At 38.2% G+C, this 12,592-nt stretch overlaps 1 protein-coding gene across 1 annotated transcript in view; it reads right to left on the bottom strand.

Annotated features, from left to right (window-relative positions):
- Positions 1 to 12,592, bottom strand: part of TENM3 (teneurin transmembrane protein 3) — a 586,425-nt gene that overhangs the window by 51,335 nt on the left and 522,498 nt on the right. Inside the window, exons 14-18 of the mRNA XM_040643363.1 lie at positions 8,824 to 9,040; positions 7,690 to 7,809; positions 6,855 to 7,116; positions 2,152 to 2,419; positions 706 to 849 (exon numbers count right to left, since the gene is read on the bottom strand). Coding sequence (XP_040499297.1) covers positions 706 to 849; positions 2,152 to 2,419; positions 6,855 to 7,116; positions 7,690 to 7,809; positions 8,824 to 9,040 — 1,011 coding nt within the window. The remainder of the gene's footprint in view (positions 1 to 705; positions 850 to 2,151; positions 2,420 to 6,854; positions 7,117 to 7,689; positions 7,810 to 8,823; positions 9,041 to 12,592) is intronic.

Here is a 12,592-nt window from a genome sequence, read left to right as displayed (position 1 = left end):
TATCTTTTTGTGACCGAGTTTTGTAAAATAACTTGTATCTTTTGTGATATCTGAAATACGTGTTTGCAGAGCATATGCCTTTATAGTATAAGGTTTACTCTAAGTAGAAACTCTCGATTCTTCCTTTCTTCTCAGATTATTCATTTATTTTTTCCTAATATTTACAAAGTTAAATAAGAGTATATGGAACCCAATTTGAGCAGGAGAGCAAATTTTTTTCTCACATACAATCTAAGAAGAACTGAAAAAAAATCTACCTGCTCAGACTAATTACTTAAGGATTAAGATCTATCAGAAATATTTTGGTAAAGTCACATGGATTTTTTTTTTCTTTACTTTTAAAAAAGTCCCCCTCTCTCCATTTTTGGTAAACTTTCTTAAAGCACTCTGGACCGACTCATGGGCCTACTATAGAATTAGGTACTTCTAGGTGAATCTGTGGTGAAGACTACCAAATGGAGTAGTTTCAAAGCAGCACCAAAGTCATCTACATTCAAATGGGAGAACTATTTTGGTGATGAGTTTATGAATGATTCAAAGTCCACAAGAAGAATATTAGGTAGTTCCCACTTCAGACTTTTATAGTTTTTAAAACTCTGTCTTTGTTTTTTCTACTAATTCTAATCCTTCAGTTCACAAAAGATAAAATGTTGCCACAATCTAATCAAGGTAAGCGATATTAATGAACTAGGAACAACATCTTACCATTCTGAACATCCAGCACATGATGTTTATCTAACGTCCAACCACCCATGTTGGAAGCGTCTAATTCGTAGCCTTGCAAAATGGCGGTCCTCTTTTCCCACAGAGTCAGGTCCAGACATGACTCGTATTCGTATCCAACTGACACTGGAATCAAGACAAGTCACAGTTCATCTTCTCAACTACAGGCAGAAATGCAATTTATTATTTTGATAAAATAATGCTTTTTTCCACAATTGTGTTCTAAGACTCAATTTCCACTCATTTATGCATATAGTTTTATATGAGAAGATCTGACTACATAAAAGGGGTTTTTCTAAGAAACGATCTTCAAATATTATTTTTCTATTGATTTGATAGGGAACTAGTATTTTTTTCTCCCCTCACATCACTTTTTCACAAGGGGTTCACAGCACAAAATGAAGACCAGATTGGGCACCTGGTTAAGTAATTAGATCAGATAAATCAGCCCCAGGTGGTGATCAGATGGTAACAGCGAAAAATAATATTTGCTATCTGAATAATTAGAGCTGTTTAGTTTCCGAGAGTATTAAAAGTTGTGCAAAGTGTTTACGATAAGTAAGGTTCAATACAGCAGAGAAGACAGTCTGATTATGACATTATATTCACATGTTACTATCAGGACTGAAAGATGACACTAGCAGTAAATTACCGTGAACAAATCACCAATGAAAAACTTCAGAGTTATAATGAAACACGGGTTTTAAAATTTAGAACAAAGTGAGGGAAGAAGTGGCAATTACCTGATTGGTGTGAACTAATTCAAGCCCAAGTTATATATTAATTTCAGAATAAAATGTCCAGGATATTGTCAGGTAAAAACTAACAGAACAAAAAGCCTCCATTAGTTTTTGCTGTCCTCAGCCTGAGTGTCTCAACACGCCAATGTGTGATCACACGGTCCCATCCGTCAGCGAAACAATGGGCTTAACTGGTGTTTTCAGAATGTCATTCCACCACATTGACTCCTAGTCTAAAGAGGGGAAATGATTTTTGGACACAAATATTGTCTGTATCCTTTAAAATAGCACCATGAGTTGAAACTACCCTAATAGTTAGATACAGAAAACATAAAAAAAGGATAAGAAAGCTAAGGAGATAATGTTAGAAACAAAAAATGAAAAAAGGAAGGAGAACAGTAAGGAGAAAGAACTTGAAGGAAAGGATACGACAACGTGAAATCCCATTCAGAACATTTTCGAAGGTAGAATTTCTAGCCAGAAAAAGAAGGGATACTTTCTCCTCATATGGAATACGTTCCCTTCTCCCATGGTAGGTCTCAACCAACCAGCAGACAAATCCCCAAGGACAATCTTACTGTCTTCCTATCTGTTGACCCATTGATTTCCAAGGGTGACAATCAACTTCATGTGAGTTCTGACTTCAAGACAATTTTTTTGACGCAGAACGCATCGATACGGAACTTACCAACAGCTTCAGACAGACCATAGACCTTCTGGTTATATGCATCTGTTTTATCCCATATAAAAGTATAGGCCAGGTTTGGTGAGGCAGGAAACCACTTCTGAAAGAGTCTTCCTACCACAGCCACCATAAGGTGAACCTTCATTAAATTAAATGGTATAACGGACTGGGTCATGGTGATCTTGAGAACTGACTTATACCCCGCTGCTCTGGAGCTCAAGTAGGAAAGTTTCAGATCTGTTCCTGGAATTGTCGTTTCTTCATGCAGCACCTAGGTTTGAACAAAGCAGGAGCTTCAGACTGTGCTCACAGGTAACTATGAGGTAAAACAGATTTAAAAGAAGTGAGCAGAGCAATTAAAAGAAGACACTATTCACAAATACACATCTGAGCTGTTACTTTATTCGATAATTAAGAATAACTCTGCTGCCAGCCCCATTTTTCTCCCCCTAAAAGCTTCTTGTCATTCGTTCGGAGTTAATCACACCTCAGGTCTACTCCTCATAGAGGAGCCAGCGCTGACACGCCCTGACTTGTTAGCTCCTAGTCACAGCGGATTCTCACTAACCCGTCTTTTGGCCCCGTGACCCTGGAAAATTAGAGCGAACATTTGTAAGATGGTTGGCTCAGAGCAGGGACGAGGTCTGGGCCAAAGATCTGGCCCATGCCAGCTGGCTCATTTAGGGATTAAACCTGTGTCCATGGCCTCGGCAGCTGACTGGCCACAGCCTAGAAAGACAGGAGTGATAACAGAAAAGACCAATGCATTTGGGTTAAATCGCAGTGAATTCCACATCCATGGTGAAAGGTGATATAACAAGAGCATATTCTCACAATTAGTTGCGCGAGGCCTCACTGCTGATTTTTGAGATGATGGTAGATGGACTAATATTTCAGAGCTGCACCAATTCTCCCCGAGAGAACGACTGCTGTGTTATCAGGTGCACATGCAAGACACACAATGTACACTTTTTGAGTTGAAACTGGACTGTGCAAAGTTAAAATAATTACCTGCCTAAGAATGATCTTCTTTATAGATTTTTTAAAAATCATATTCTTAACCCCACAATTTATCCATCAATGTGGCTGACTCAATGAATGTCAACAAATTTATACTGCTGTATGCCAACACATTTATGCCAAAACACGATTTAAGTATTTTGAAAACTATACTTTATGTGGCGTCTAACATCTGACCAAGGCCCTGTTAGCTTGGTTAACAACGGTGGCTCTTCGGAGGCTTACTGCGATATATATACTGTGAAGTGCGAGGCCATCTAGGCTCAAGAATCTGCCCCAGGAAGTCACCGTTTTGTCTGTCAAGAATTAAATACCATTCTCAAAGATCTCCTCATATTGGCTTATCGAGATTCATCGTTCAGACTGTGTTAGAAAGATCTTAGCATGGCGACCCAGTGGTCAGTGGGATCCAGCGCCTCTTGCACAGAACAGTTGGGATTGGTGCATATTTGTCGTCTCCAAATTGTAATGACTGAAGTCGAGCCCATGAGAGTGAGGCTGTCGTGGTCAGCGTGGGTATAAGCGAGTAGCACCTAAGAATGGGCTGAACAAACCTCCACCGTGGCCTTGAGCCGGTGTTGGTGTCGGGAGCGATGGGATGCAGTACCGCGGACTAAGAAGACATCGCTACTCACCACAGTGGGGTTTGCCTTACCGACCACGCGCACTGACTTCAGCCACGGACTACCCGAAGCAAAAGAGTTTATGGCCCTACAGAAACTTCCTAGAGTTCTGTTAGACTCACGGAGAACATTACATTTAAGATTGACAGCACTTTTGTGTGGCTGGAGGCTACAGGGTGAATAATCGAAATAGAACTCATTGTTCTTCCATCACTGGGGTGAAATATCAGTGGGTTGGCTTGAAAAATGGATTCCGTGACTCTTGAATGGCTCTCTGAAAATGTAGGTGATTGAACCCTAAGGCATATAATTTGTTTCCTCTTAATTTATTTTCAAAATAATTTCTCATAAATCTGATAGGTTTTCTATATGTCAGGCAGTCTTTCATTAGTTAAATATATATTTCCTGTGATCTGGTACGAGCCACTTCTCTAATTCAAAATATCATATGTTATTCCCAATTTTAATAACAGATTATTGTCTTTGTCATCATTAGCCTACTTCCATTGAACAGATATCTATAATTTAGTTCATTAAAACATGTGTTTCTCCTATGTAATTTAACTTGACCATGTTATTTTGCATTAGTGGGAAAAGTACATCCAGCCAGAGTGGAAAAATAAACCATCAACCCTATTTTTTGCCAGCTGTGTGATCTGTAAGCCCCCCTCTTCACCCCATTCAATATTCAGTTAGAAACTACAATTAAAATAAAAAATGTAATAAAATAAAAGACTTACTTTCTTTAATTTTGTTATTGTTTTGTTTCATAATAAATTAATAAATATTTTATTTTATAATAAATAAATAAAGTTATATATCCTGTCATAAAAAAAAAAAAGAAACTACATCCTGTCAATTCTACCTTCCAAATCTTGGTCTGATCTATTCCCTCTTCTCCATTTTCATCACCATTGTGAGTGTTGGGCCCTCCCCATCTCAGTGCTGGATATATATAGAAATACAGCAAACGCTAGTCAGTTCACTGATTTACATGTCCTCTCCCATCAATTACACATTTTGCCTCTTGAGTTAGCTTTAGAGAAATCTGAAAAGAGCCATTGGCCTCCTGGTTCCATATTGCCTAAAGAATTCAAGGTCTCCATTGTATGGCATTTTGGGGCCACTCAGAATCTAGCTCCAACCTTTCCTCTTATATGCCCTACATTTAAGTCATTCACCAGTTTGAATATGACATCATTTGTTTTTACCACCCTGTGGTTGCTCATACATTTTTTTCAATCTGGAATATTCTTTCCCCACTTTGAAGGCCAACCTCCTCAATGATGCTCTTTTTTGGCTTCCTTAGGAATAGACCTCTCTTTTGAACTTTCAGAGTTCTTCCTTCAAATCTTGATCACATTTAGAATGGTGGGAATCCATGTCTTATTACTCTTTTTATCCTAGTAGAGTACGTCCTACATAATAGGCTCTTAGTAAATTTCTACTAAATGTCTGCAGACTGTTTGATGGAATGGAAAAAAAAACCCTTCATGTATTCCTGCAACCGTTGACTATTTGAAACCCATTTCAGTGACTCAGTTTGCTAAAGATTTGCCACCTATAGACAGACAGACACAGCCTCAAGGTTAAATCTATTTAAGGAGTGGCTAAGAAGTTCAGAGTTACTGCAAGATGGCCCCTGGGGAGGACGTACTACATTGCATAAGGCTACAGTGAATTTCCAAAAGCTTCAGCTCAAAGCTGGCCTGTTATGCAGTAAATCATTGAGGTGTCTCTTCTGCATTGTATTTGCCTGTCAGAGTTCTTACCTGTTATCCTAGACCTTGCTCTCTATCTGCACTCCCTCCCTAGGGGATCTCATCCTATGCTTTATGTTTATCTGTATCACTGATGACCCCCAAGTGTACGTTTTATTTCCAACCTCTGCCCTGGACTCCACTCTTACACACCCACTTCTTACACCTTCCACCCCAACTCCCTTTGTCCAAGCCACCATCCTTTCTCCTATTATTGAGATTGTCTTCTATCCAGTCTCCTTGTTTCAACCTTTGCCCAATATGGAAATAGTCTTAGTGTAGCAACCAGTGATCCTTTTACGAAGGAAATTAGTAGGGGCGCCTGGGTGGCTCAGTCGGTTAAACATCCAACTCTTGATTTTGGCTCACGTCATGATCTCGGGGTCGTGGGATGGAGCCCTGCGTCCAGCTCCGTGCTCAGCAGGGAGTCTGCTTGAGATTCTTGCTCTCCCTCTGCCCCTCCCCCCCATGTGCGCGGGCTCTCTCTCTCATAAATAAATAAATAAATCTTAAAAAAAATAAAGACGACATAGTGTTACTTAGCTATTTATGAATAAAGTCCATTATTATTGTACCTAATGTCTTATCTTTCAGACCTCAAAGTTATTTTTAATTGGACACAAAGAAGAAGGAAAACAACCTCCAGATATTTCAGTAGATAAAAGGAATAGTGAAAGTATGGCTATTTTTAGAAAAGTTATACAGATTTTTTTCCCCCTGAGGAGAACAGGCTTTACCATAAATTATTAGAACTTAAGACATAATACCAAGTTTCTCAGATAAAACTATCTTGAGAAACTTAATGAACATTTGTTGCAAAAATCATCTTTTCTGAACATTTTTTTACTTCTAATTAGAATTAAACAGTAAGCCATTGAGAGTAATGACCACATATAATAGCACTTGATACCACATCAGTCAGGAGGTCGGGAGCATATAGGTATCAAAACCTTTTTCCAGTGAATGAGTGCATGAATAAAGACATTATTAGCTGTTGAGTGTAAACTGTTTGTCCATTTGGCTACAACTAATAAATATATAGAGATATAGGGTAGCCTGAACAAAAAAGTATTTTGAATAGATCTTTAAGAAATAACTAGATAACCTACCACAGTATTTTACCTCTACTTGCACACGCACGCACGCACACACACACACACACACGCACACCACATTCTATGTTTCAGACTATAGAATTACTTAGGGTAGTGCTGGAATTCTGCAATCCTTTTTTAAGATTCTTTGGAAACCACATGATCTGAAAATAGTTTCCTTAAAAGTACTACCTGCTAGAACATTCTACCTGTGTTTCGGGAATAATGGGGCTGTCTTCAGGAGAAGATCTGAAAAAAGTAGATAAAGGAGAAGACACGATGATGGGATTTGGTCTCACAAATCCACTCAGATCACAGCTGGGAATGTCATTCTCTTCCTTCTTCATGACGAGGGTATCCATCACATAAAAGACATTCCATGGAATCCACACGGTATGATACTGAGTGAGGAATGGGGAGCGTTCAAATACCAAAGTAAGAGAAGCCCCACCATTTGCCACCAAATCAAACCTAAGAAAAAACAAGATTACTTAGTGAATTATCTGGATCCCATACACCTTCCAACAACACTCGGCTCCTTCAATAAATATGCTTTACAAAGAAAACCAACTTTTCTCCCAACTTGTATATGATACAGTTTCAAATCTACAGGAATATTAAAGTCATTATTCAATGAGCACCCATATATGTTTTCCTTAGATTCAACAATTCATTAACATCTTCCAAAACTTGCTTTATCTCTCTACCCATCTACTCATTTTTTTCAGAACCATCTAAACTTAAGTTGTAGGTATTATGGAAGGTCATTTCTGAATAGTTCAACATGAATCTTCTAAAACAAAGAAAATTCTCCTACGAAACCACAACACTGTTACCATGTGTTGGCAAATGGAGCCAACTTTTAAGGAACTACATGAGCACGTGGCTTTAAGTCTCTGCCACACGCACTGTCACAGATTTCTGGAGCCTAAATTTGTTGCAGTTCTATATTAAAAGATAATAAAACATACTGGGAGACATAAGAATGTCTAGTTTTTATACTGAAAATATTCTAAACAGAGAGAGTGCAGTGGACTAACTCACATTCCGTCCTGGCGGGTAATAGTATACCCATATTCTGGGTAATGGAAAAATGAGACATTTACTCCGATAAGTGGAGTTCCGTCAGCAGTTAGTACTTGGCCTCTGATGACGGATACAAGGCTGTGGGAAAAGCAGAAGAATTAAAATGAACATTTGTCTTCTCAGGCCAACATTAGCATGATTTAGAGATAATTCAACCTAAGGATAAAATAACACGGCCACACACACTTGTGATTCACAAAAACCAGACCTGAAATAGTCCCAAGACAATGCCCCCTTTTAATTCAGGGCAATTCACATTCTCTAAATGCCTGGTGTTTACCCTGGGTTTTAATTTGTTGCAATCTGGTTTTGGAGAGTTATCAAGACCCGTAATTTAGAGAAGGATTTTTTAAAATTATAAACTGCGCTTTTTCATAAGTCATATATCTGGTGCTTACATGAAGAAAAGTATACCTTCCAATTAATTCCAAGGCAATCCGTAAATCTGCAGGGACCAGGAAGTACAAGATTTAAGGGGGCAATAAGGCACATTTGTGCAGCAACTTTTAATCAACCGCTGGGTCTAACTGCATTAATGCTGTTAAATTACTGCAGATCCAGGAGTTCTAGTGTAAATCATCTTCTTTTACTCAGTGAGACACAAGACACCTGCTTTCACTTACTGGTTTATTTTCAGGTCATTACTGTTCTGTAAAGCACCAAACAGCTTATGCAATCCCACTGCCATGCCGTTAGCAGTTCCATTACATTAATTCATAATTTATATTATTTAGCGAGCTCAGCTTTAAAAAAAAAAAAAGCTCACTTCTGTTTTGACTTTTGGGGTCTTTTCACTGCTTCTTTTGAAACATTTCCAACTGTGCTAACAAAATCAACTAGTTAAATGAAGATTTATTGACTCCTTAATGGAATGTCCTGTTATGGCTCAGGTACTGAATTTGACAAAGCGCGTGAACTGTGTCAAAAATGCTTGAAATGTGAAGTTTGGTGAGGAATTTGCCGAAGGAGGAAAAACTGCATTATGAAGGAAAAGCACTTTCCTAAAATTCACTGTCATCAGCATTTCATATAAAGTGCATGGAACTATTGACAACATCACTACAAATCTATGTAAGAAGAAAATGCACTAACCTCTTATTGAAAGGACTTTCTCCGGGTATGACATGGGTGCTATCAGACCCTATAAGAAAACTGATTCTATCATAGAAAGATTTGGCAGCTTGCTGCGAGGGGGACTGTAGGCTTTGGCTGATGACGTCCTGAGGATCAGGCAGTCCGCGGCAGTAGGGCTGGTTTTGGCAGGAACTCTGTAAACAGCAATCAGGATCCATACAGTCAACGAGCCCATCTGCAGAGATAAGTGTAAGCCAGTGAGAGGAGTCCTCTCGTTACGCGGTGATGTGCACCGTGTTTTGTTCGTTGGTTTGTTTTCTTTCAGATCCAGTGAATCTTCCCCTCATTGGAGAGTAATTTCTACGAGGCAAACTTTTTGCAAACAGATAAAATATTAATACAAGACTTGCAGCCTCTTTCACGTAGAGTAAATGTTTGGGTTGGAGATAGCTGATTCTGAGTAAGAATTTAAAAAATTACTGCTTAGGACAATCTAGTAGGAGTAGGAAGGACTACAGATTTGTTTTAAGTATAATTACTGAAGCCTTCTCTGTTTTAGAGAAAATGCACTAGGAGTTAACATAGTGTGCACGATGGGTCAGTGGTTCGGGACCTACGTAGGGAGTTCTAAAATTTGGGGAAGGGTCAGAAAATGAAAGTCCGTGAAGTGAAGCAAGTACAAATCAACATATAATGGATGAGATGAGCCAACCACCTTTCAAGGAAATAGCTTTCCCAAGGAAGGTAAAGTGTATTCCAAATAAAATTAAGGCATCTCTTAAATGTTAAACAGGATCCTGAGCCCCTTCTATGCCTCCGCTAAAATGGAGGTATTACTCTAAAATGTGACAAATGTAAGTGAGCCGTAATATTGGAAATGATAAGAAGCCTGCCATAAAAAAGTTGACCTACAGCGCTGGTAATGTGAAACGTGTAATGGATAGAATTTGCTAGTGCCTTTTCCAGGAACATCAAAAGGAAACCACATTCCATGGCCCATGTAAGTATTTTGTTTGAAACATATAAACCAACTCATTAATGGATAAGAGAGTCAGGTTATGATGATTTGGTGACATTATCCCTTAAGATCATTCTTTCACTCACCAGCTGACACATGAATTTTGGTCTGCTTGGCAATGACATTTCTCGGTGTAGATTAATAAAAACATCAGTTTCTGAAGACTCGAAATCATTCTTGGGAGATCGGACAAATGTTTTTCAAATCTTCAAACCCAAGTCTCAAGTCTTAGTGTGACCCTATTATGGCAAACTCAGTTGAAAATATCTAGTTGACCTACATATTTTATTTACACGAGGGCTTTTTAAATAACTTTTATTTGAAAAAAAAAAAAACACTACCCGTTTGTTTTGGCTTTAGGCCACTCTTATTAATAGAATATAAGTTTGCCCCTTCATTATCTGACAGCAAACCAAGATGCAAGAAAATAGACTAAATTGAGTTACGTTGGCCAGTCTAAAAGTAGGTCAACAACAACACAGGCAAGGTCAGAAACAAGAGATGAGGGGTCCTGGATCAATGTCCTTAAGTCACTTTGCCCACCTGAAGCAGAATGTGGCGAACACTTGTGAGTTCTCCCAATGCTCATTTCCTCTTCTTTGGGCAACAGCTCTACACATTCATTTACATATCCATCTGTCCCACCGCTCATCTGTGTGCATTTCCCCTTTCATGTTTGGTTCAGAAGTGTCCATTTGACCTAACTTGTCTAACTGGAGTGAATTTCAGGAACTGTCTGCAGAGATCCACCCTCCCCCCTTCCCCCGAAGCTTGGAGCTGTAAGGCTGTGAGGTTGGGGTCGCTGCTTCAATCCAGCTGCTACTGTAGGAGAACCTTTCTGGCAATGCAGCCATTCAAGAACCAGAACCAAGAGCTGGACAGAAAAACAACAGGTCATCCTGGCATCTTTAGGGTTTTTGCAGCAAGATATACCTGAGCTCTTGGGCTTTTCAGCTGCAGAAGCCAAGCTATTCTCTTCTTCCTTACGTCTGTTTGGGTTAGATTTTGTCACTTAAAAGTGAAAGAGACTTCGTTTATCTAGAGACAGCAACTAAAAATCCCTTTACTATTTCCCTTGTAGATGAAAAACAAGCTTAATACATGAATACTCGAATTAAATTTATGGTGTTGGACTCCTTTTACATTAGTATTTTAAATTTTTTATTACCACGTGAGTCAGAATTTCTGACACGCAGACCTTCTTATATATTGTTTCCTTATCACAGTTACATTTTTATGTAGATGTCTGTTATATTTTTTTAAAAATGTGTTAATTATTTGAAAGTGTAGTTTCATTCCTTTGATAAAAATTTTAAATCATGTTTTAAGCAACTCAAATGAAACTGAGTTTTGAAACTTTATATAAATATATCAAAATACGACTTTCTTAGGCAAAAGGACATGAAGATGAAAAATGTCTAAATATTTCTCTGTATTTCTGGAAGAAAGATAAAACTACACTATAGGCTTACTTTCCACGAAGCTATAATAATGCAATACCTGTATATATTTTTTCTCTCTCTCTCTCAAAGAAATAGAAGCAGTTATTAAGACTCAGATTTTTAAAGTCATAGACTATTGAACTATTGCTCCAATATCATTTCTGGCTTCAAAAGAAACCAATTAAAAAATAAAACTCCTTCAGTAACAATCCATGATTGTCTATTGAGACTATAAGGAATCTTTGATTACGTGTTTTATGATATATTTAAGAGTTCTTACTCCATGACTTTTGAATGGGTGTGCATATGCTTGGGAGAATCATTTACCACAAATATTTTATGTTCTTGCAGGTTTTTCCCTTACATTCATTCTTTCACCTAAATAGAAACTACTCACTAGAGGAAGTACTTCCAGTGATTGTAGATTATCTCCATTAATCTTACAAATTAAAGGTTAAATGCCCTCGTCCCCTCCTCCCACACACTACAACTACAGTATCTTCCTCTAGGCAATTGTGGTAGAGTTGCCAGGGAGGAATGCTCAAATTTAGTTGTTCATCTTTGTTAGTTTATAAAAAGCAAATGTACATCTGGCATGTAGTCTGCAGGTCATAAAACTGCACGAGACTGACACCTTCTGAACTAATCCGTTGGAAATGCATTTTTACAAGCCTCTCTGCTAACATCAATCAGAGAAAGAATCTCATTTTCAACAGCCACGAAGCAGGGACGTACAGTTTGTTATTTGTTTGTGGAGTTTATCAGTAACTTGCCCAAGCAAGTGATGGATGGTTATGAATCTGGCTCCCTATAACTTGAGAAAACATTTTTCATTCTGCATACTTACATAGCCAGGGCTATCTAGAACAACGAAGTGGATTACCCACTTGCCCAAATGTCCACTGTAGTAAAATTGTCTTTGTGGAATAGCTTCTCGAAATCATCGAGATTCCTTTTAGTACCAGGAATATTGGGTTGGTTTAAATTTTTATTGGTGTAGACTTCATATCTAATGGAATTAATCATAAAAAAATCTTAAAAAATCAGAAATGCTCAAAACCCACTGAATAACAACTTCAATGATCAGTTAAGACCCTTTCTTTCTTTGCAATATAAGTGGTACATTGATGTAAAGCAGATAATTTAGTTTATGCTTCTGTCCACTCAATCCTGAACATTATTTCTCTAATTATCATTTTATTATCTTTATTTTTAAAATATTTATTTATTTATTTATTTGAGAGAGAGAGGGAACAAGCAGGGGGAGTGCCAGAGGGAGAAGCAGGTTCCCCACCGAGCAGGGAGCCCGATTTGGGGCTCAATCCCA

Source organism: Ursus maritimus, unplaced genomic scaffold (genome assembly GCF_017311325.1).
Source record: "Ursus maritimus isolate PB19 unplaced genomic scaffold, ASM1731132v1 scaffold_28, whole genome shotgun sequence".
Lineage (NCBI taxonomy): Eukaryota > Metazoa > Chordata > Mammalia > Carnivora > Ursidae > Ursus > Ursus maritimus.
Note: the sequence above shows the minus strand (reverse complement) of the source record. Positions and strands in the feature narration are given on the sequence as shown.